At 44.3% G+C, this 24767-nt stretch overlaps 1 protein-coding gene across 1 annotated transcript in view; it reads left to right on the forward strand.

Annotated features, from left to right (window-relative positions):
- LOC138661794 (cytochrome P450 2G1-like) overlaps positions 1 to 24767 on the forward strand; it is a 158381-nt gene that overhangs the window by 563 nt on the left and 133051 nt on the right. Inside the window, exons 2-3 of the mRNA XM_069746718.1 lie at positions 452 to 614; positions 23924 to 24073. Coding sequence (XP_069602819.1) covers positions 452 to 614; positions 23924 to 24073 — 313 coding nt within the window. The remainder of the gene's footprint in view (positions 1 to 451; positions 615 to 23923; positions 24074 to 24767) is intronic.

Below are 24767 nucleotides of genomic sequence, written 5' to 3' on the forward strand. Positions count from 1 at the left end.
GAGGCTTGCAACTACCATAAATCTTACATTTATAGCAATGTTGTTATATTATTTTAAGTATATAGTTTGGCTTTAGTCACTTAGTGTCAACTTAGGTACTGTGACATTGCTTTTGTGGAACTGTGCAGGATGTTTTTTGTAGTCTACGATGTTGGCCACTAAGTCTAACATTGTTATTTGGCCAACTGTAAAAAAGTTCTTGAAAAACATGTCCATAACCTTGCATCATGATAGTCTATGGACAGGTGTCCCCAGTGGAAATCCCACAAAATATTACAATTTTCACTGCAACCGCCAAAAATGCGCCACCCTGACATTAGAATAAAGTGTTTGTGCATTTTAACCATTTACAAACATGAGACAACTGCTTTTCCTATGCACAATGCTAAAGTATGCAATAGTAAAATAAAAAGTTACCTTCTAAGAAAGTTTCTGATACTTACTTTCACAGTTGGCTGAGAAGTTTGGCCCCGTTTATACTTTCTACTTCGGCTCATCACCTACACTGATTCTGACTGGATATCCGACAATAAAGGAGGCACTAGTTGAATTGGGAGATGCTTTTACTAATCGACCCAGTTCACCAGTTTTAGAGCGTATGCTTCGCAACGGAGGTAAGCTTGCTGGGAATAAATTTGTTGCTAATGGTGGTTATTAGTGATGAGCGAGCATACTCGGTACTGCTCATTACTCGCCCAAGCATCGCTATACTCGTGGTACTCGGCGAGCTCCGAGCATTTCTGGGATTATTCGGGGGAGTTCGAGTCACCATTCTGTATTTTAGGCGCTCTTTATAGAGATTAAAAAAAAATGAAGAATCCAGCTCAACGAGGTAGTGAAAAAACCTTTCTTTATTCAATTAGAAAATGTGTTCGGTGGAGGATAAAAACATCAGCAATAATGAGTAAAATGCGATATCAACGCGTTTCTGGTGACCAAGCACCCTTATTCATGATATTCATCATCCACTGAGTACATTTTCTAAGTGATTAACCCCTTCCCGACCCATGACGCCACGTAGGCGTCATGAAAGTCGGTGCCATTCCGACCCATGACGCCTATGCGGCGTCATGGAAAGATCGCGTCCCTGCAGATCGGGTGAAAGGGTTAACTCCCATTTCACCCGATCTGCAGGGACAGGGGGAGTGGTAGTTTAGCCCAGGGGGGGTGGCTTCACCCCCTCGTGGCTACGATCGCTCTGATTGGCTGTTGAAAGTGAAACTGCCAATCAGAGCGATTTGTAATATTTCACCCATTATAACGGGTGAAATATTACAATCCAGCCATGGCCGATGCTTAAATATCATCGGCCATGGCTGGAAATACTAGTGTGCCCCCACCCCACCCCTCCGATCGCCCCCCCACCCCCCCGATCTGGCCGGTACACTGCTCCGGCTCCCCTCCGCCCTGTGCTCCGCTCCCCCCCGTGCTCGTGTCCGCTCCCCCCGTGCTTCAATCACCCCCCCGTGCTCCAATCACCCCCCCTGCACTCCGATCCACCCCCCCCGTGCTCCGTTCCACCCCCCCGTGCTCCATTTCAGCCCCCCCGTGCTCCGTTCCACGCCCCCCGCGCTCCGTTCCACCCCTCCCGCGCTCCGATTCCCCCCCCCGTGCTCCGATCCCCCCCCCGTGGTCCCACCCCACCCTATCATACTTACCGATCCAGCCGTGGTCCCATCCGTCTTCTCCCGGGCGCCGCCATCTTCCAAAATGGCGGGCGCATGCGCAGTGCGCCCGCCGAATCTGCCGGCCGGCAGATTCGTTCCAAAGTGCATTTTGATCACTGAGATATAATCTATCTCAGTGATCAAAATAAAAAAAATAATAAATGACCCCCCCCCTTTGTCACCCCCATAGGTAGGGACAATAAAAAAATAAAGAAATTTTTTTTTTCCACTAATGTTAGAATAGGGTTAGGGTTAGGGGTAGGGTTAGGGGTAGGGTTAGGGTTAAGGTTAGGGCTAGGGGTAGGGGTAGGGGTAGGGTTAGGGTTAGGGTTAGGGGTAGGGTTAGGGGTAGGGCTAGGGGTAGGGTTAGGGGTAGGGGTAGGGTTAGGGCTAGGGTTAGGGCTAGGGTTAGGAATGTGCACACGTATTCTGGTCCTCTGCGGATTTTTCCGCTGCGGATTTGATAAATCCGCAGTGCTAAACCGCTGCGGATTTATGGCGGATTTACCGCGTTTTTTTCTGCGCATTTCACTGCGGTTTTACAATTGCGATTTTCTATTGGAGCAGTTGTAAAACCGCTGCGGAATCCGCACAAAGAAGAGACATGCTGCGGAATGTAAACCGCTGCGTTTCCGTGCAGTTTTTCCGCAGCATGTGTACAGCGATTTTTGTTTCCCATAGGTTTACATTGAACTCTAAACTCATGGGAAACTGCTGCGGATCCGCAGCGTTTTCCGCAGCGTGTGCACATACCTTTAGAATTAGGCCATGTGCACACGGTGCGGATTTGGCTGCGGATTCGCAGCAGTGTTCCATCAGGTTTACAGTGCCATGTAAACATATGAAAAACCAAATCCGCTGTGCCCATGGTGCGGAAAATACCGCGCGGAAACGCTGCGTTGTATTTTCCGCAGCATGTCAATTCTTTGTGCGGATTCCGCAGCGCTTTACACCTGTTCCTCAATAGGAATCCGCAGGTGAAATCCGCACAAAAAACACTGGAAATCCGCGGAAAATCCGCAGGTAAAACACAGTGCCTTTTACCCGCAGATTTTTCAAAAATGGTGCGGAAATATCTCACACGAATCCGCAACGTGGGCACATAGCCTTAGGGTTAGGGTTGGAATTAGGGTTGTGGTTAGGGTTGTGATTAGGGTTATGGCTACAGTTGGGATTAGGGTTAGGGGTGTGTTGGGGTTAGTGTTGGAGTTAGAATTGAGGGGTTACCACTGTTTAGGCACATCAGGGGTCTCCAAACGCAACATGGCGCCACCATTGATTCCAGCCAATCTCGTATTCAAAAAGTCAAATGGTGCTCCCTCACTTCCGAGCCCTGACGTGTACCCAAACAGTGGTTTACCCCCACATATGGGGTATTAGCATACTCAGGACAAACTGCGCAACAATTACTGGGGTCCAATTTCTCCTGTTACCCTTGTGAATCTAAAAAAATGCTTGCTAAAACATAATTTTTGAGGAAAGAAAAATGATTTTTTATTTTCACGGCTCTGCGTTGTAAACGTCTGTGAAGCACTTGGGGGTTCAAAGTGCTCACCACATATCTAGATAAGTTCCTTGGGGGGTCTAGTTTCTAAAATGGGGTCACTTGTGGGGGGTTTCTACTGTTTAGGCACACCAGGGGCTCTGCAAACGCAACGTGACACCCGCAGACCATTCCATCAAAGTCTGCATTTCAAAAGTCACTACTTCTCTTCTGAGCCCCGACGTGTGCCCAAACAGTGGTTTACCCCCACATATGGGGTATCAGCGTACTCAGGAGAAACTGGACAACAACTTTTGGGGTCCAATTTCTCCTGTAACCCTTGGGAAAATAAAAAATTCTGGGCTAAATAATTATTTTTGAGGAAAGAAAACGTATTTATTATTTTCACGGCTCTGCATTATAAACTTCTATGAAGCACTTGGGGGTTCAAAGTGCTCACCACACATCTAGATAAGTTCCTTTGGGGGTCTAGTTTCCAAAATGGGGTCACTTGTGGGGGGTTTCTACTGTTAAGCCACATCAGGGGCTCTGCAAATGCAACGTGACGCCCACAGAGCATTCCATCAAAGTCTGCATTTCAAAACGTCACTACTTCACTTCCGAGCCCCGGCATGTGCCCAAACAGTGATTTACCCCCACATATGGGGTATCAGCGTACTCAGGAGAAACTGGACAACAACTTTTGGGGTCAAATTTCTCCTGTTACCCTTGGGAAAATAAAAAATTGCAGGCTAAAAGATCATTTTTGAGAAAATAATTTTTTTTTTATTTTCATGGCTCTGCGTTATAAACTTCTGTGAAGCACTTGGGGGTTCAAAGTCCTCACCACACATCTAGATTAGTTCCTTTGGGGGTCTAGTTTCTAAAATGGTGTCATTTCTGGGGGATCTCCAATGTTTAGGCACACAGGGGCTCTCCAAACGTGACATGGTGTCCGCTAATGATTGGAGCTAATTTTCCATTTAAAAAGCCAAATGGCGTGCCATCCCTTCCGAGCCCTGCCGTGCGCCCAAACAGTGGTTTACCCCCACATATGGGGTATCAGCGTACTCAGGACAAACTGGACAACAATATTTGGGGTCCAATTTCTCCTATTATCCTTGGCAAAATAGGAAATTCCAGGCTAAAAAATCATTTTTGAGGAAAGAAAAATTATTTTTTATTTTCATGGCTCTGCGTTATAAACTTCTGTGAAGCACCTGGGGGTTTAAAGTGCTCAATATGCATCTAGATAAGTTCCTTGGGGGGTCTAGTTTCCAAAATGGGGTCACTTGTGGGGGAGCTCCAATGTTTAGGCACACAGGGGCTCTCCAAACGCGACATGGTGTCCGCTAACAATTGGAGCTAATTTTCCATTCAAAAAGTCAAATGGCGCGCCTTCTCTTCCGAGCCCTGCCGAGTGCCCAAACAGTGGTTTACCCCCACATATGAGGTATCGGCGTACTCGGGAGAAATTGCCCAACAAATTTTATGATCCATTTTATCCTACTGCCCATGTGAAAATGAAAAAATTGAGGCGAAAAGAATTTTTTTGTGAAAAAAAATTACTTTTTCATTTTTACAGATCAATTTGTGAAGCACCTGAGGGTTTAAAGTGCTCACTAGGCATCTAAATTAGTTCCTTGGGGGGTCTAGTTTCCAAAATGGGGTCACTTGTGGGGGAGCGCCAATGTTTAGGCACACAGGAGCTATCCAAACGCGACATGGTGTCCGCTAACGATGGAAATAATTTTTCATTCAAAAAGTCAAATGGCGCTCCTTCCCTTCCGAGCCTTACCATGTGCCCAAACAGTGGTTTACCTCCACATGTGAGGTATTGGTGTACTCAGGAGAAATTGCCCAACACATTTTAGGATCCATTTTATCCTGTTGCCCATGTGAAAATGAAAAAATTGAGGCTAAAAGAATTTTTTTGCGAAAAAAAAGTACTTTTTCATTTTTACGGATCAATTTGTGAAGCACCTGGGGGTTCAAAGTGCTCACTATGCATCTAGATAAGTTCCTTGGGGCGTCTAGTTTCCAAAATGGGGTCACTTGTGGGGGAGCTCCAATTTTTAGGCACACGGGGGCTCTCCAAACGTGACATGGTGTCCGCTAAAGAGTGGAGCCAATTTTTGATTCAAAAAGTCAAATGGCGCTCCTTCCCTTCCAAGCCCTGCCGTGCGCCAAAACAGTGGTTTACCCCCACATATGAGGTATCAGCGTACTCAGGACAAATTGGACAACAACTTTCGTGGTTCAGTTTCTCCTTTTACCATTGGGAAAATAAAAAAATTGTTGCTAAAAGATAATTTTTGTGACTAAAAAGTTAAATGTTCATTTTTTCCTTCCATGTTGCTTCTGCTTCTGTGAAGCACCTGAAGGGTTAATAAACTTATTGAATGTGGTTTTGAGTACCTTGAGGGGTGCAGTTTTTAGAATGGTGTCACTTTTGGGTATTTTCAGCCATATAGACCCCTCAAACTGACTTCAAATGTGAGGTGGTCCCTAAAAAAAATGGTTTTGTAAATTTCGTTGTAAAAATGACAAATCGCTGGTCGAATTTTAACCCTTATAACTTCCTAACAAAAAAAAATTTTGTTTCCAAAATTGTGCTGATGTAAAGTAAACATGTGGGAAATGTTATTTATTAACTATTTTGTGTCACATATCTCTCTGGTTTAACAGAATAAAATTTCAAAATGTGAAAATTGCGAAATTTTCAAAATTTTCGCCAAATTTCCGTGTTTATCACAAATAAATGCAGAATTTATTGACCTAAATTTACCACTAACATGAAGCCCAATATGTCACGAAAAAACAATCTCAGAACCGCTAGGATCCGTTGAAGCGTTCCTGAGTTATTACCTCATAAAGGGACACTGGTCAGAATTGCAAAAAACGGCAAGGTCTTTAAGGTCAAAATAGGCTGGGTCTTGAAGGGGTTAAAGAACAGGTTTTTTTCACTACGTCGTTGAGCTGGATTCTTCATTTTTTTGATTCCTCCATGCCCTGACACAGCGGCTCCGAGCTTCCAAGGATGTCGATTATGGTGAGCTGGACTTTGTTTAAGCTCTTTAGAGCGCCAATCAACATGCAGGGATTGTGTGCCATGCACTGTAATGCCGCAGCCATCTTTCTTGTGGCATTACAGTGATTGGCTGGCCGCACAGCGTCATCAGCTCTATAAGAGCTTTCTGATACTCTAATTCTATACAGCACTATTTAGCTTCCGAAATAAAAAAAAAAGACACATTTGCCGGTGTGGTATCGCTGTCAGACTTCTGATGTATTTGTGGCCTACAAAATGTGGAAATTCAGGCCTACATTCAGCTTTATTTGATGTCTGTTACCCTAGTTCGGTACACTATTTTACTTTACAAAATTAACAAATACAGGCCACATATCGAACAGTGTGGTATCTTGTTAAAAATACTTCTCTTTCAAGTTGTTATGGCTGCTTCATGACTGTGTTAAATGCTCCAATTACTACCATCATCATCTTCTGCCTAGAGGCCGTCACTGTGCACATAGAAATTCTGAGGAGCAGAGTGTGAATGCTTTTGCAGTGTTGTACTCTTGACTTTTGGATATGGCATGGACCCCACTCCATCTTAAAGCCACCATAACTACTGTAAACCTAGGTACTAAAATAAATACACAAAACATTATTTTGGTTGTCAAAATGGCCACAGCTTTTATTCAATTCACAGGATTAAATAATCACAGTCGGAGTCAGGTGGAGTGCTAGTACATTGGGATTCACAAGTACTGTGATATCCCCAGCTGTCTGACATACAGCACCAGGACAGACAGCCATAAAGGGGTGGCACGCACTGGCTTGCCATTCAAGCAGAGCCAGTAATCTTTCAGGGCACTAATGACCCCATTATCCTCACTCCTGTGCTTAACCACTGTGCCCGCCCCTGATTTATGTTACCATTCCAACGTCCTTGAGGCTGGTCACCAAAGCCGGGCCTGCTCACCACCATGAGGTTTTACATCCTCTATTAGTTAAAATGAGTCCACCTTATCTTGTCTGCAACTTCCACCTGACTCCTAAACCGCTACCAGCGAGGTCATTTGACACCTTGAATGGACTCGACCCCCATCACCCGTGCCTAATAAAGTCATCAACCAGTTCTGCATGCTATGGAAAGACTGTGCATATGAGTAACCAAAATTCCAGGGCTACAACAGATTAATTTTAACAATGCAACACTACCAAATTATGATCGATAATACGGTAACTACAGCAAAATAACAGCCGCTAAAAATCCTGCAATGAGGATCCTATAATGGGGAATGCGGAAACTAAACCATAATAAAAGGGTAGCCACAGTCTGACTACCTGTATAATGACATCTATCATGCCTCAAAAACTACATGAATTTCCGAGGTAAAATTGATCCCATATATGATGTAGGAGCTGATACTACACTAATACATTATGTGTGAGGCGAATGTACTCATATCAGCTATACTGTAATGTGAGGTGATAACCCCAGTATTATACTGCCTGAAGCTGCAGACAGGTTTCCTTAATGTTTCCTCCTTTTCATCCTGTGAGAGAAAGAGGGAGAGCCAGAGTTGCCTCCCATATTTAAGCCCCACCCTCCTCACAGTAATACACCAGGCACAAACATCTAAACTCCTTCCTCTTAAAGCAACAACACTCTTCTTTAAAATCTACACCGCAATACAAAAAGCTGCAAGAGTTCTCGGTCCACTCATCCCCAAGTCATGTCCACCTCCGTCTAGTCTCCGGTGGTTTCTTTCTCTGTATTACGAAGGCGTGTGCTCCCGCCAATAATAGCGTTACTGCCAGAAAGCGAGGAGCCGTGTTCACAGTGACCGCCAGAAAGCGAGGCACCGTGTGCTCCATGACCGTGAGTACAGCGCACGTTCGCAGTAGAGAGATAGTTCATGTTCCGTGTTCAGCTTTGCAAAACAATAATTAAAGGGCACAGAGGAATGACAGAGGACATTGGTACGGTCAGCAAGGTACTCCGTCAGCATTTTCCAAAGCAAAGCACTCCTTGTGACAGTCCTCCACGCCTCAGGGCCCGGGCGATAGGAGGGTGTGAGAAAACTCTCCCTGAATTTTGTCAGTGTTCCACTGCCTCTGCTGGATTGGAGTTCTTTCTCACCTGTACTACATGCTTGGCCAACGTACTGTGACCTCTTCTGCAAGCGTTTTCAGATGGGAATTGTTTTAATAATTCTGCAAGAAGGGCCCTATGGTCCTCCAACATTGGACTACACCTGTCTGCCTCTGGAATAAGAGAAATAAAGTTCTCCTTGTAGCATGGGTCTGGAAGTGTCACCAATCAGTATTCCCTGTCACCCAAAATTTTGATAACACGAGGGTGACTGGAAAGGCAGCAGAACAAACTCAGGCATGCATGCAAGACTGCTAACAGTTGATACTTCCATGCCATCACCAAGAGGACAACTGACCATGCACTCCTCCTTCTCCTTGTCCTCCGGCCTCCATACCTTTCAGCAAACCTCAGTAATATCATTGTAAATACATCCTTGTAAATACATTCCCCTGTAATTTTTATCTCCCCCACCTCATTGTAGATAGTAAGTTGTCATGAGTAGGATGTTTTTTTGGGGAAGGTTTAATTATTGTTCTCGTTGTTACTTAGTGTAGATTGTAAGATATCATGAGCAGAGTTGTTTTATTTCTATGTGATTATTGTATTATTATCATTTTTACTTAGGACTGTTGTGTTTTAAACAGTAAATATGTTGACGCTATATAAATTTTTTATATTAGAACACAGAGAAGAAGGATGGAGATGTTAATTATGGCGTCATTGCCGCTCACCATCTTGGTGAATTCCTCAAAGTTTTGGAGGATGGTACATATGTCTGACTTCCATGTCCACTCCTGAGATCTTATGTGTGAACTCAGAACTCAATACCATCGGCCTTGTTGATGTTGGTAGTCAACAACTGCCCTCTTCAGCTCTCAAATCTTTTCCAAAATATGCAGTGTAGAGTTCCATGCATGGGGAGGACATCACACACCAGTCGGTGAGCCAAAAGCTGCAAGCGCTGCAGAATCACGGCAAGGGCGGATGAAGCTGTAGCTGACTTTCTAAAATGGGTATTTGAAGCCTCGTACTTTTCCTAGCAGATTTGGCACCTCCGTGTCGCTTTTCAGTAAATGTTGAACAATGAGGTTAATCACATGGGCCAGGCATGGCACGTGTGTGAGCTTGCCACCAGGTTCCAGCCATTGTCACACATGACCATGCCTGGCTGTAGGTTCAGTGGTGTCAGCCAGAGATCTGCCTGCTCTTTCAGAGCTGTCCACAACTCTTTATCATTGTGCGGTTTATTACCTAATCATATTAGCTTCAGCACAGCCTGTTGTCCATTGTCTGAGGCAGTGCTTCCAGCTTGTGACTGATGTGTTACTTTCGGAGATGGATGCCGAAAGAGGATGTGAAGGAGGAGGAGATGCAGTAACATAGTAACATAGTAAGTAAGGCCAAAAAAAGACATTTGTCCATCCAGTTCAGCCTATATTCCATCATAATAAATCCCCAGATCTACGTCCTTCTACAGAACCTAATAATTGTATGATACAATATTGTTCTGCTCCAGGAAGACATCAAGGCCTCTCTTGAACCCCACGACTGAGTTCGCCATCACCACCTCCTCAGGCAAGCAATTCCAGATTCTCACTGCCCTAACAGTAAAGAATCCTCTTCTATGTTGGTGGAAAAACCTTCTCTCCTCCAGACGCAAAGAATGCCCCCTTGCGCCCGTCACCTTCCTTGGTATAAACAGATCCTCAGCGAGATATTTGTATTGTCCCCTTATATACTTATACATGGTTATTAGATCGCCCCTCAGTCGTCTTTTTTCTAGACTAAATAATCCTAATTTCGCTAATCTATCTTGGTATTGTAGTTCTCCCATCCCCTTTATTAATTTTGTTGCCCTCCTTTGTACTCTCTCTAGTTCCATTATATCCTTCCTGAGCACCGGTGCCCAAAACTGGACACAGTACTCCATGTGCGGTCTAAATAGTGATTTGTACAGAGGCAGTATAATGCTCTCATCATGTGTATCCAGACCTCTTTTAATGCACCCCATGATCCTGTTTGCCTTGGCAGCTGCTGCCTGGCACTGGCTGCTCCAGGTAGGTTTATCATTAACTAGGATCCCCAAGTCCTTCTCCCTGTCAGATTTACCCAGTGGTTTCCCATTCAGTGTGTAATGGTGATATTGATTCCTTCTTCCCATGTGTATAACCTTACATTTATCATTGTTAAACCTCATCTGCCACCTTTCAGCCCAAGTTTCCAACTTATCCAGATCCATCTGTAGCAGAATACTATCTTCTCTTGTATTAACTGCTTTACATAGTTTTGTATCATCTGCAAATATCGATATTTTACTGTGTAAACCTTCTACCAGATCATTAATGAATATGTTGAAGAGAACAGGTCCCAATACCGACCCCTGCGGTACCCCACTGGTCACAGCGACCCAGTTAGAGACTATACCATTTATAACCACCCTCTGCTTTCTATCAATAAGCCAGTTACTAACCCATTTACACACATTTTCCCCCAGACCAAGCATTCTCATTTTGTGTACCTACCAACCTCTTGTGCGGCACGGTATCAAACGCTTTGGAAAAATCGAGATATACCACGTCCAATGACTCACCGTGGTCCAGCCTATAGCTTACCTCTTCATAAAAACTGATTAGATTGGTTTGACAGGAGCGATTTCTCATAAACCCATGCTGATATGGAGTTAAACAGTTATTCTCATTGAGATAATCCAGAATAACATCCCTCAGAAACCCTTCAAATATTTTACCAACAATAGAGGTTACACTTACTGGCCTATAATTTCCAGGTTCACTTTTAGAGCCCTTTTTGAATATTGGCACCACATTTGATATGCGCCAGTCCTGCGGAACAGACACTGTCGCTATAGAGTCCCTAAAAATAAGAAATAATGGTTTATCTATTACATTACTTAGTTCTCTTAGTACTCGTGGGTGTATGCCATCCGGACCCGGAGATTTATCTATTTTAATCTTATTTAGCCGGTTTCGCACCTCTTCTTGGGTTAGCTGTAGACTGTGGTGGCAACCCAGATTGATGTAGGGCCAGAAATACTCGGGGTTGGGAGAACGTGCACCATCCCAAGGTTGGACTGTGTCCCGGCTTCCACTGTTAACCCAGTGTGCCTTTAGTGAGATGTACTGTCCCTGACCACAAGCACTTGTCCACGTGTATGTGGTTAGGTGGACTTTCCCAATAACAGCATTGTGGAGGGCACGGGTAATGTTGTGCGACACGTGCCTGTGTAATGCCGGGCCGGTACAAATAGTTCCACATGTTCGGGGCTTCGGGGTGATCCTCAACTCTGCCCTCTCTTTCAAGATACATATCCAAGCCCTTGACCCCTACAACTCAAAAATATTTCCAGCATCCCTAAATACCAAGAAACTGCAAAAATGTTTGCGCACGCCCCTATGATCTCGAACCTACACTATTGCAACCTTCTACTCTCTGGCCTCCCCTCTAGTCACCGGCGTCCGGCAGGCTTCTTTGTTCAAAATGAGCGCCTTTAGGACCTGCGGAATGACGTCGCGGCTTCTGATTGGTCGCGTGGCGGTCACATGGGCGGCACGCGACCAATCAGAAGCCACGACGTCATTCCGCAGGTCCTAAAGGCGCTCATTTTGAACAAAGAAGCCTGCCGGACGCCGGTGACTCGCGGTGATGTTCCAGGGGCCGCAGGAGAGGTGAATATAACAATATTTTTTATTTTAATTCTTTATTTTACACCTCCGATACCGATACCCCAAAAATATCGGATCTCGGTATCGGAATTCCGATACCGCAAGTATCGGCCGATACCCGATACTTGCGGTATCGGAATGCTCAACACTAGTCTTGATCCTATAAAATGTACTCTGAGGCAGCCACACTGGAGCATTATGCAATATGTATAGGAGCTGAGGCATAAGTATCATTTTGATCAAATTTACTCTTCCTGCAACCGACAGAAATAGCTTCTTCCAGGCCCCAATCTTCAGCTGGAACTTCACAAGCATAGGAGGCAGGTTGAGCAGCACATAGTCCTCTATTTTGCCGAAACCACGATGCCCAGATATTTACACTCATGTTAAGGGAACCCCAGGGTCTAGTGTCAGAGGAGCCGCCACATCCATGGGCAACAACACAGACTTATACCAATTAATAGATAATCCGGAAAGAAGACCAATTTTTTTTAATGCTGTTCAGAACAGCACCCAAAGACTACTGCGCATCTTCCAAGAACAGTAACACATCGTCCGCGTACAGGACAATCTCTTCTTCATAGTTTCTGTATCTAAATCCCTTTATGTCCCCATACCTCAGTATCACCGCCGCCATGGGCTCAACAGCAATTGCAAACAAGAGAGGAGACAAGGGGCAACCCTGCCGTGTTCCCCTATGCAAAGGGAAATCCCCCCACAAGAGCCCTTTTACCCGTATACTGGCTCTTGGTGAATCATAAAACAATTGCACCCAAATTATAAATCTCTCGCCAAAATCCATAGCCTTCATAACCGCCCACAATTAACGCCATTCCACACTATCAAAAGCCTTTGCGGCCTCTAAAGACACCACAACCCTATGACCCATATTGTCTGACTTTACCTGGATAATGAGAAATAATCGTCTAAGATTACATGCTGTAGAACTATTGGGCATAAAACCGGACTGTTCCTGGTTTATTAGTGTCGCTATCACCTTATTAAGACGATAAGCCAATATTGTGGCCAAGATTTTGATATCTATGGTAATAATGAGATTGGGGAGAAGAAGCTGGATCCGTCAGATCCTTAACCTGTTATGGGAACACTTCAATTATTGCCACAGGCATGGACCGCGACAACTCACCCTCCACCATACCAGAAGCATACACCTCCAACAAAACGTAAAACAATACCTACTCTTTACATTTTATTTACACCTACCATGGGATACCATCCACCCCTGGGGTTTTAGCATTAGGCATAGAGGCCAGTGCGGCGTCAAGCTCCTCTAAATTAAACGGCTCTTCAAGAAGTCCCTGATCAACCGTACAAAGTCTAGGAAGCTGAACCTCTGCCAGAAAACCATCCACCTCCTCCATCGTTGGTTGTACCCGTGACTTAGAAAGATCTGAATAATACTCCGTCATCACCAACAAATTGCCACACGACCAGTATGCTCTGACCCATCCTTTCCCTTCAAAACAACTATATGTGTGGCGTCTCTCTGTGCCGCCAGTATTCTAGAATGGAGATGACCCGCCTTGTCCCCCTCCTCGTGCACTCCTCTTTAAACTTAGTTTTTCACAAGCATCCATCAGTTTGTTTGGTTTTCCTCCAACACTGATCTGCTTTCTATAATTCAGCATCTCACAAACATGTTGCACTTTGCCCTTTAGACAGACACGTGCGTCTTTGGTTTGGCAACATGTTTTTGACAGGCATTTTTTAGGCCGAGTCAAACACGTGCATCTGTTACACCGATCTTCTGATGGGCATGAAATACATTCAGGTAATTGGTGGTGGCTAAACGACTAATCATTGTAGGCTGTATCCTGGATATCATACCTCCCATAGCCACCACTGTTATTCATGTACGTTCCAATTCCTGCCATCACCATGCCCCTTTTCCTGATCACTTCATCCAACGATTAGTCCGCCATATTTTTACTGCAAACCTGCACCTTCACAACAGCAACGGTGTACAAAACAACTTTACAGTTTTGCAAGGTGTTTATGATGCCCGTAAACAATTTTTTTTAATTGCCACCCCCATGGGTAAATGTTTGTCAGCTCATTAACTTAGTGTATGAGCATTGCAAGTGTAGGAGACACAATCCTTTACATTGGGCCTAGGTTTTAATGAGGCCTTCAGCAATGTCTTCTCATATTCCACCACTAGAACACCATGGTTCAGGTGTTCCCTGCTGCTACAGAAAGTCAGTTTTTGGGAAAGGGTGTCTAGGATCCACATGAACAATTTTTTACAATTTAACCACCTATGAGCAAATACTTGTCAGGCCAGGCACTCCATTACAAGTCTAAGAGACCCACACCCCAACATTGGGCCAACTTCTTAACTCTGTTTCCTGCAATGTGCCCTTTACCTGCCACTAGATAACCAGGGTTTACGTGCTCTGTACAGTGCATTTTGGGCAAGGGGGCTGTAATGGCACTAGTCTATTTTTACAAAAAGTACCCCCAATTGGTGAAACCACATCCTTGTTGGAAAACACCTCATAACATTTCTGTACCTTAAAGAGCTCACTTGAAAAGCTCCTTTTTGTGTTGCCTGGTTGCTAACATTGGACACAATACACTTCATATAAATTTGATAAAGCAATACTGTTACTTTGCCTCCGTAGTTCATTAACCCCTTCACGACATGCGCCGTACTAGTACTGCGCATGCCGTGTCACCCCGAAACGCCAGAATTACGTTTTTTTGGTCGCCGCGACATTGCATTAAAATGCAATAACGGGCAATCAAAAGAACGTATCTGCGCAAAAATGGTATCATTAAAAACATCAGCTCGGCATGCAAAAAATAAGCCTTCAACCGACCCCAGAACACGAAAAATGGAGACGCTACGGGTATCGGAAAATGGCACAATTTTTTTTTTTTTTTTAGCAAAGTTTGGAATTTTTTTTCACCACTTAGATAAAAAATAACCTAGTCATGTTAGGTGTCTATGAACTCGTACTGACCTGGAGAATCATAATGGCAGGTTAGTTTTAGCATTTAGTGAACCTAGCAAAAAAGCCAAACAAAAAACAAGTGTGGGATTGCACTTTTTTTGCAATTTCACCGCACTTGGAATTTTTTTCCCATTTTCTAGTAAAAGACATGGTAAAACCAATGGTGTCGTTCAAAAGTACAACTTGTCCCGCAAAAAATAAGCCCTCACATGACCATATTGACGGAAAAATAAAAAAGTTATGGCTCAGGGAAGGAGGGAAGTGAAAAACAAAAACGCAAAAATGAAAAAGGGCCGCGACTTGAAGGGGTTAAAAATATAGCTTTGTCCACTATATTTGTTTCTCTCCCTGCGAGCCTTAACTTTGTCTGTCTCAAATGGAGAATATACAAATGGCGATTTGTAAACAAGATTGAAATACTGTATACCGAATGCATTCAGACAATCACATAGCTGCATTTCTTGTAAAACATTTACAGATGTGACAGACAATGCTCATAGTGACACAATCTTGATAAATGTTTGTTTATTCACTTCATAAACAGTTCAAAGCCTCTATATGTTTGCTGTTTGTCATTGTAAAACATTAAGGTTTACTCACACTATGGTGATTTGATCTAAATCCTTGTGGCTTTTATTTTCTAGGGGTTTATGGCCCCTCGTCTGATGACTCCATGATATCTCAGTTTCATTCAACCTTGAAAAGTGGCCACTTGAAGGTGTGGGTGAATCTATAGTTACTACATAGTGTTATTCACTATATAAGACCAGAGAAACATGACTAAGACAGATGCCAAAACTGGGGTACCTGTACATGTACAGTATGCTGATACCTGCATAATTGGGGACGCCCATACAGTGTAGATAATCTCCCAGGGGTTCTCTGTCTTGGTGTTGCTTCTCTGATATTCCAGACAGATGATGTTTAAAAGCCTTTTGGTGATGATCTAACTATACTGTATGCAGTTAATCTTCATATATACGTAATCAGTATATTTATGTAATCCTTATATGTACTTATTAACCTTTGTATGTTATTGTTAACATACACAAAAATGTATGCACTCAAACTATTCAATCTTGGGATTCCTTGAATTTTGTAGTTTGCAATGAAATGGCCTTGTATTGCAAGGATTATCCTTATTTAAAGCTGTATATGAACCTTAGTGTTAAAAAAATGGCAAACACAATTGCCAAATTCTCCTGTAAATAATTTTGCAAAGAGGGAACCATCATACCATTAAAAATATGAGTGAATTTTCCTGGGCCCATCCAGTATGTGGGTTCCAAGGCCTAATGGGGTGCATATGACTATGCATCAGGGCTGGCCTTGCCGGCAATGTGTAAAACAAAGGAGTACGGAAGTACAAAATGCATATTGTGAAGTGGATTTTCCTGGGCACATCCAGTATGTGGGTTCCAAGGCCTAATGGGGTGCATATGACTATGCAGCAGGGCTGGCCTTCCTGCCAATATGTAAAACAAAGGAGTATGGAGCACAAAATGCATATTGTGAAGTGGATTTTCATGGGCCCATCCACTATGTGGGTTCAAAGGCTTATTGGGATGCATATGAATTTGTAGCAGGGCAGGCCTTGAATTCAATGCAACACTTTTTCAGGAGTCCCCCCTGGACATCTTATGACAGGTGTATTGTGGTGCGTCGTAGTTCTTGGCAGCACATCCACTCACAGCATAGGCGGCAACAGCTTAGGAGACCCTCTGTTTAATAATGGCCCTTTAAGAAGATTAATGCCACCTAATGCACCAGTAAAAATAGGCTCTGTGACTTTAACCCCTTTCTGCCAGCTGACAGAATAGTACGTCAGCTGGCAGATCCCCTGCTTTGAGGTGGGCTCCGGCAGTGAGCCCATCTCAAAGCCGCGACATGTCAGCTGTTTTGTACAGCTGACATGTGCGCGCAATGAGCGCGAGCGGCATCGCGATCCGCCCGCGCCCATTAACTAGTTAAATGCCGCCGTCAAGCGCTGACAGCGGCATTTAAGCGGCGCTCCCGGCTGTGCGGCCGGGAGTGCTCGCATCGCTGACCCCCGCCACATGATCCGGGGTCAGGGGTGTATTGCCATAACAACCAGAGGTCTCCTTGAGACCTCTATGGTTGTTGATGGCAGATTGCTTTGAGCGCCACCCTGTGGTCGGTGATCTGTACTTCACCTCTATGTAGCAGAGTCGATCGTGTAGTGCATGCTTCTAGCCTCCTAATGAGGCTATTGAAGCATGCCAAAATTAAAAAAAGTGTTTAAAAATATTTAAAAAATAAAAAATATATAAAAGTTCAAATCACCCCCCTTTCGCCCCAATCAAAATAAAACAATTAAAAAAAAATCAAACATACACATATTTGGTATCACCGCGTTCAGAATCGCCCGATCTATCAATAAAAGCAAAGGATTAACCTGACCGCTAAATGGCGTCGTGAGAAAAAAATCAAAATGCCAAAATTACATTTTTTTGGTCCCCGCGACATTACATTAAAATGCAATAACGGGCGATCAAAAGAACATATCTACACCAAAATGGTATCATTAAATAAGCCCTCACCTGACCCCAGATCATGAAAATTGGAGACGCTACGAGTATCGGAAAATCGCAATTTTTTTTTTTTTTTTAATCAAACTTTGGAATTTTTATCACCACTTAGATAACAAATAACCTAGACATGTTAGGTGTCTATGTACTCGGAATGACGTGGAGAATCATAATGGCTGGTTAGTTTTAGCATTAGGTGAACCTAGCAAAAAAGCTAAACAAAAAACATGTGTGAGATTGAACTTTTTTTTGCAATTTCATCACACTTGAAATTTTTTTCCTATTTTCTGTTACATGGCATGGTAAAACCAATGGTATCGTTCAAAAGTACATCTTGTCCCGCAAAAAATAAGCCCTTACATGGCCATATTGACGGAAAAATAAAAAAGTTATGGCTCTGGGAAGGAGGGGAGCGAAAAACGAAAATGAAAAAACGGAAAAAGCTCTGGGGGTGAAGGGGTTAAGAGTTGCTCCTTCATAAATGAAACAAGATGGGTCTGCTTATGTGTCACACACCACATGGCCAGCTAGTGTTGTTACATGTTACATTGTTACATGACATTTCCCAGTGAATGCATTTTTAGTGGTTGAAAGCAATGTTAAAGTTGAAAAACACTTAAAAAACGCTGAGTCTTAACTAAGCCTAAGTGGGAGAGGAAATTTTCGGTCTGGGGTGAAGTATTCGGCCTTACAGGCAAGTCATTAACCTGCAAAGGATGTACCTTGACATATTTCCAAGCAAAACCCGTATTGGTTTTGTTTTCATGTGTTTTTGTGGCACCGGGTAGAGCGGCATGAATCTCGGAAAAAATTTATTAAGGCTGTGAACTAGGAGTCAGGAATGCTTCCAGGGGCGATCCCCATGACGTACCTGTGTAACTTGAGCAGTGTTTCCATCATTTTCAGATTTTTTTAGACCTTAAAGGGACTCTGTCACCTGAATTTGGCGGGACTGGTTTTGGGTCATATGGGCGGAGTTTTCGGGTGTTTGATTCACCCTTTCCTTACCCGCTGGCTGCATGCTGGCTGCAATATTGGATTGAAGTTCATTCTCTGTCCTCCATAGTACACACCTGTGCAAGGCAATCTTGCCTTGTGCAGACGTGTACTATGGAGGATAGAGAATGAACTTCAATCCAATATTGCAGCCAGCATGCAGCCAGCGGGTAAGGAAAGGGTGAATCAAACACCCGAAAACTCCGCCCATATGACCCAAAACCAGTCCCGCCAAATTCAGGTGACAGGTTCCCTTTAAAAGGACCCCCAGGGGGGTGGGATCATGGGTGGACATACCGCCTGTTCAACCTGTGCAACCGCACAGGGGCCCAGAGCGGGAGGGGGCCCCCGACGGGCATACAAAGTAGTGAATGTGAATGACAGCTGGAGGTAGTATTACTGCTAACAGGAGAATCAGGGGGGCCCGCTCTGCTGCACACATGTGATATGACAGTTAAACGGGCCCCCCTCCTCACCTGCTAGCATATATTATGCTGCTGTCCAGCCGGCTGTCACTGCTGTGGTCTGCGGTGAGGTGACAGGTGGCAGACACTGGACTAGGACGAGAGGAGGACGGAGGGGGAGGGCCTCTCAGTCACAGTGAGTCACTGAAGCTTGCTCAGGACCTGAGATGAGGTCACAGGAGGGGAGGAGTCAGGAGTCACATGATCAGGGGCCTCCGTGTATTGCAGGACTCTGCTGTGCTGTCATGGTGCTAGACGGTAAGCTTATGTGTAATGTCAGGAGTTGTTTACAGTGTGGATGTAGCAGAGCCGTGTGTGTGTGTGTATGAGGTGTACAGAGTGGAGCTGTGTGTGTATCAGGTGTACAGATCGGAGCCGTGTGTGTATATGAGGTGTACGGAGTGGAGCCGTGTGTGTGTATGAGGTGTGCGGCGCGGAACCGTGTGTGTGAATGAGGTGTACGGAGCGGAGCCGTGTGTGTGTGTGTGTGTGTGAGGTGTACGGAACGGAGCCGTGTGTGTATGAGGTGTACGAAGCTGAGCCGTGTGTGCGTAGGAGTGTACGGAGTGGAGCCGTGTGTGTATGAGGTGTACGGAGCGGAGCCGTGTGTATATGAGGTGTACGAAGTGGAGCCGTGTGTGCATATGAGGTGTGCGGAGCTGTGTGTGTGTATGATGTGTACGGAGTGGAGCCGTGTGTGTGTATGAGGTGTACGGAGCGGAGTCGTGTGTGTGTATGAGGTGTACGGAGTGGAGCCATGTGTGTAAATGAGGTGTGCGGAGCAGAACCGTGTGTGTGAATGAGGTGTACGGAGCGGAGCCGTGTGTGTGTATGAGGTGTACGGAGCGGAGCCGTGTGTGTATGAGGTGTACGGAGCAGAGCCGTGTGTGCATATGAGTGTACGGAGCAGAGCCGTGTGCGTGTATGAGGTGTACGGAGCGAAGCCATGTGTGTGTATAAGGTGTCCGAAGTGGAGCCATGTGTGTGTATTAGTTGTACGGAGCAGAGCCGTGTGTGTGTATGAGGTGTACAAAGCGGAGCTGTGTATGCAGGGTGTACGGAGCAGAGCCGCGTGTGTAGGAGTAAAAATGTGTGGCCATTATACAGTATGTAGCATCATGTGTGGCCATTTTACAGTATGCAGCATCATGTGTGGCCATTATACAGTATGCAGCATCATGTGTGGCCATCATACAGTATGTAGTATCATGTGTGGCCATTATACAGTATGGAGCATCATGTGTGGTCATTAAACAGTATACAGCATCATGTGTGGCCACTATACAGTGTGGAGCACTGTGTGGCCATTATACAGTATGGAGCATCATGTGTGGCCATTATACAGTATGGAGCATCATGTGTGGTCATTAAACAGTATACAGCATCATGTGTGGCCACTATACAGTGTGGAGCACTGTGTGGCCATTATACAGTATGGAGCATCATGTGTGGCCATCATACAGTATGGAGCATCATGTGTGGTCATTATACAGTATGGAGCATCATGTGTGGCCATTATACAGTATGGAGCATACTGTGTGGCCATCATACACTATGTAGTATCATGTGTGGCCATTATACAGTATGGAGCATCATGTGTGGTCATTAAACAGTATGCAGCTTCATGTGTGGCCACTATACAGTGTGGAGCACTGTGTGGCCATTTTACAGTATGGAGCATCATATGTGGCCATTATACAGTATGGAGCATCATGTGTGGCCATTATACAGTATGTAGCATCATGTGTGGCCATCATACAGTATGTAGTATCATGTGTGGCCATTATACAGTATGGAGCATCATGTGTGGCCATTATACAGTATGGAGCATCATGTGTGGCCATTATACAGTATGGAGCATCATGTGTGGCCATCATACACTATGTAGTATCATGTGTGGCCATTATACAGTATGGAGCATCATGTGTGGCCATTATACAGTATGGAGCATCATGTGTGGCCATTATACAGTATGGAGCATCATGTGTGGCCATCATACACTATGTAGTATCATGTGTGGCCATTATACAGTATGGAGCATCATGTGTGGCCATTATACAGTATGGAGCATCATGTGTGGCCATTATACAGTATGGAGCATCATGTGAGTGTGGCCATTATACAGTACGGAGCACTGTGTGGCCATTATACAGTATGGAGCATTTTGTGTGGTCATTATACAGTATGGAGCATCATGTGTGGCCATTATACAGTATGGAGCATCATGTGTGGCCATTATACTGTATGTAGCATCATGTGTGGCCATTATACAGTATGTAGCATCATGTGTGGCCATTATACAGTGTGGAGCACTGTGTGGCCATTATACAGTGTGGAGCACTGTGTGGCCATTATACAGTATGGAGCATCATGTGTGGCCATTATACAGTATGGAGCATCATATGTGGCCATTATACAGTATGGAGCATCATGTGTGGCCATTATACAGTATGGAGCACTGTGTGGCCATTATACAGTATGGAGCATCATGTGGAGTCATTATACAGTATGGAGCATCATGTGCGGTCATTATACAGTATGGAGCATCATGTGTGGCCATTATATAGTATTGAGCATCATGTGTGGCCATTATACAGTATGGAGCATCATGTGCGGCCATTATACAGTATGGAGCATCATGTGTGGCCATTATATAGTATTGAGCATCATGTGTGGCCATTATACAATATGGAGCACTGTGTGGCCATATTTTTTTGTTTATAATTACTGTTCAAGAAACAGTGTGATAAGCAGTGCTAAATGGGTGTGGTTCGGATGTGGATATGGGTGTTACTAGTTGTGAAATGGGTGTGGTCAGAGGTGTGGCTTAAAATTTGCCACTGCACACGCCGCAAACTTTATCCCTCTTTCCCCTCTTCAAAAGTTGGGAGGTATGGTTTAACTGCGCCCCTACTTGTATATGTTTGAGGAAAAGGTGTTTGTAAATGGGTGTGGCTTAAAAATGGGTGTGGTTTTCCTACACACAAACACAGAACCTGTTGTTAAAAATTTGAATCCTACCCCTGCCTATATGTTTACATAACTTTGTTGCACTATTGGGGGGGAGGCCTGGGAAGATTTCTTGCACAGGGGCCCACTGCAGTCTGTGTCCGCCCCTGGGTGGGATTGCAGTAAAAATGCTCGGATTGCCCATAGACTTCCATTGGGCTCTTTGTTCTGGCCGAGTACCTGAGTATTACAAATTGCTTGACCCGAGCAACGAGCACATGAGCATTTTAGTGCTCGCTCATCACTGGTGGTTATGTCATACGAGTTTCTTAGTAGATTCATATCTTGTACCTACAGTTAGGGCCAGAAATATTTGGACAGTGACACAATTTTCGCGAGTTGGGCTCTGCATGCCACCACATTGGATTTGAAATGAAACCTCTACAACAGAATTCAAGTGCAGATTGTAACGTTTAATTTGAAGGGTTGAACAAAAATATCTGATAGAAAATGTAGGAATTGAACACATTTCTTTACAAACACTCCACATTTTAGGAAAATATTTTTATTTTCAATATTTTGTTGCAAATCCTTTGGAGGCAATCACTGCCTTAAGTCTGGAACCCATGGACATCACCAAACGCTGGGTTTCCTCCTTCTTAATGCTTTGCCAGGCCTTTACAGCCGCAGCCTTCAGGTCTTGCTTGTTTGTGGGTCTTTCCGTCTTAAGTCTGGATTTGAGCAAGTGAAATGCATGCTCAATTGGGTTTAGATCTGGAGATTGACTTGGCCATTGCAGAATGTTCCACTTTTTGGCACTCATGAACTCCTGGGTAGCTTTGGCTGTATGCTTGGGGTCATTGTCCATCTGTACTATGAAGCGCCGTCCAATCAACTTTGCAGCATTTGGCTGAATCTGGGCTGAAAGTATATCCCGGTACACTTCAGAATTCATCCGGCTACTCTTGTCTGCTCTTATGTCATCAATAAACACAAGTGACCCAGTGCCATTGAAAGCCATGCATGCCCATGCCATGACGTTGCCTCCACCATGTTTTACAGAGGATGTGGTGTGCCTTGGATCATGTGCCGTTCCCTTTCTTCTCCAAACTTTTTTCTTCCCATCATTCTGGTACAGGTTGATCTTTGTCTCATCTGTCCATAGAATACTTTTCCAGAACTGAGCTGGCTTCTTGAGGTGTTTTTCTGCAAATTTAACTCTGGCCTGTCTATTTTTGGTATTGATGAATGGTTTGCATCTAGATGTGAACCCTTTGTATTTACTGTCATGGAGTCTTCTCTTTACTGTTGACTTAGAGACAGATACACCTACTTCACTGAGAGTGTTCTGGACTTCAGTTGATGTTGTGAACGGGTTCTTCTTCACCAAATTAAGTATGCGGCGATCATCCACCACTGTTGTCATCCGTGGACGCCAAGGCCTTTTTGAGTTCCCAAGCTCACCAGTCAATTCCTTTTTTCTCAGAATGTACCCAACTGTTTATTTTGCTACTCCAAGCATGTCTGCTATCTCTCTGATGGTTTTTTTCTTTTTTTTCAGCCTCAGGATGTTCTGCTTCACCTCAATTGAGAGTTCCTTTGACCGCATGTTGTCTGCTCACAGCAACAGCTTCCAAATGCAAAACCACACACCTGGAATCCACCCCTGACCTTTTAACTACTTCATTGATTACAGGTTAACGAGGGAGACGCCTTCAGAGTTAATTGCAGCCCTTAGAGTCCATTGTCCAATTACTTTTGGTCCCTTGAAAAAGAGGACGCTATGCATTACAGAGCTATGATTCCTAAACCCTTTCTCCGATTTGGATGTGGAAACTATCATATTGCAGCTGGGAGTGTGCACTTTCAGCCCATATTATATATATAATTGTATTTCTGAACATGTTTTTGTAAACAGCTAAAATAACAAAACTTGTGTCACTGTCCAAATATTTCTGGCCCTAACTGTATAACTAAGGAATATCAAATGAAGTTTTCATTGGCAAATTGAGCCATATTATGTACATTTCATATTTGTCCTTTTCTTTTAAGGATTGACGCTCGCCAATGATGAAACCTGGAGTCAACTGAGACTTTTTTCTCTCACAACCCTCAAAGATTTTGGAATGGGTAAAAAGAGTTTAGAAGAACCTCTACAAGAAGAGGCAAAGCACCTTGTGGATCATTTCGCAAGATTGAATGGTAGGTTTGTTAAATGTAGTGTCACGGGGCAGTAATGGGAAAACAGAAGATGAGGAATCTGGGTCCCTGAACTGCTCCTCAGGCTAGGGGGAGCTCTGTCATTCATTAACTTGGGGGTACCCTTGAAGGTAGGGAGGCACAAGTCACTGACCTGTCCCGATCTCCTGTTAAACCCTGAGCTAAACCCCTACCCCAGGATGTGAACAATGTAAACAGCACATCAAAGTAAATTAACAGGATAACACAATATGAGAGTGAGGGGAACACAATACCAAAAGGGGAATGCACAAATAACAAAGGGGCAAGGTAACATAAACTCAGCACTTAGCTTGTGCACACCGCTGCTAAACTCCACACCACAGATAGCACGGCAACAGGACTCCAAACACCAGACTTGGCTAATACCAGAGAGCTGCTCCTGCTAGGTTGGTCTCCAGAAAAGACTTGTATAACCAACAGTCAGCTGATGCATCAGGTGACCTTTTGAAGGAAGATGGGAGTGGTTACCAACTGCATCAGCAAACTCGGCAGCAATGTAATTACACCAGCGGCCACCAAGGGGGAACTGACATTAACCCCCAATAGCCTGAAAGGAAAAAAGTTTTAATTTGAGAGGCCAGATCTGCCACAGATCCAAACATGGATCGTGAAAGTACCCCCCTTTCAATGAGGGGCCTCTGGACCCTCAACACTG

Source organism: Ranitomeya imitator, chromosome 2, assembly GCF_032444005.1.
Source record: "Ranitomeya imitator isolate aRanImi1 chromosome 2, aRanImi1.pri, whole genome shotgun sequence".
Taxonomy (NCBI): Eukaryota; Metazoa; Chordata; class Amphibia; order Anura; family Dendrobatidae; genus Ranitomeya; species Ranitomeya imitator.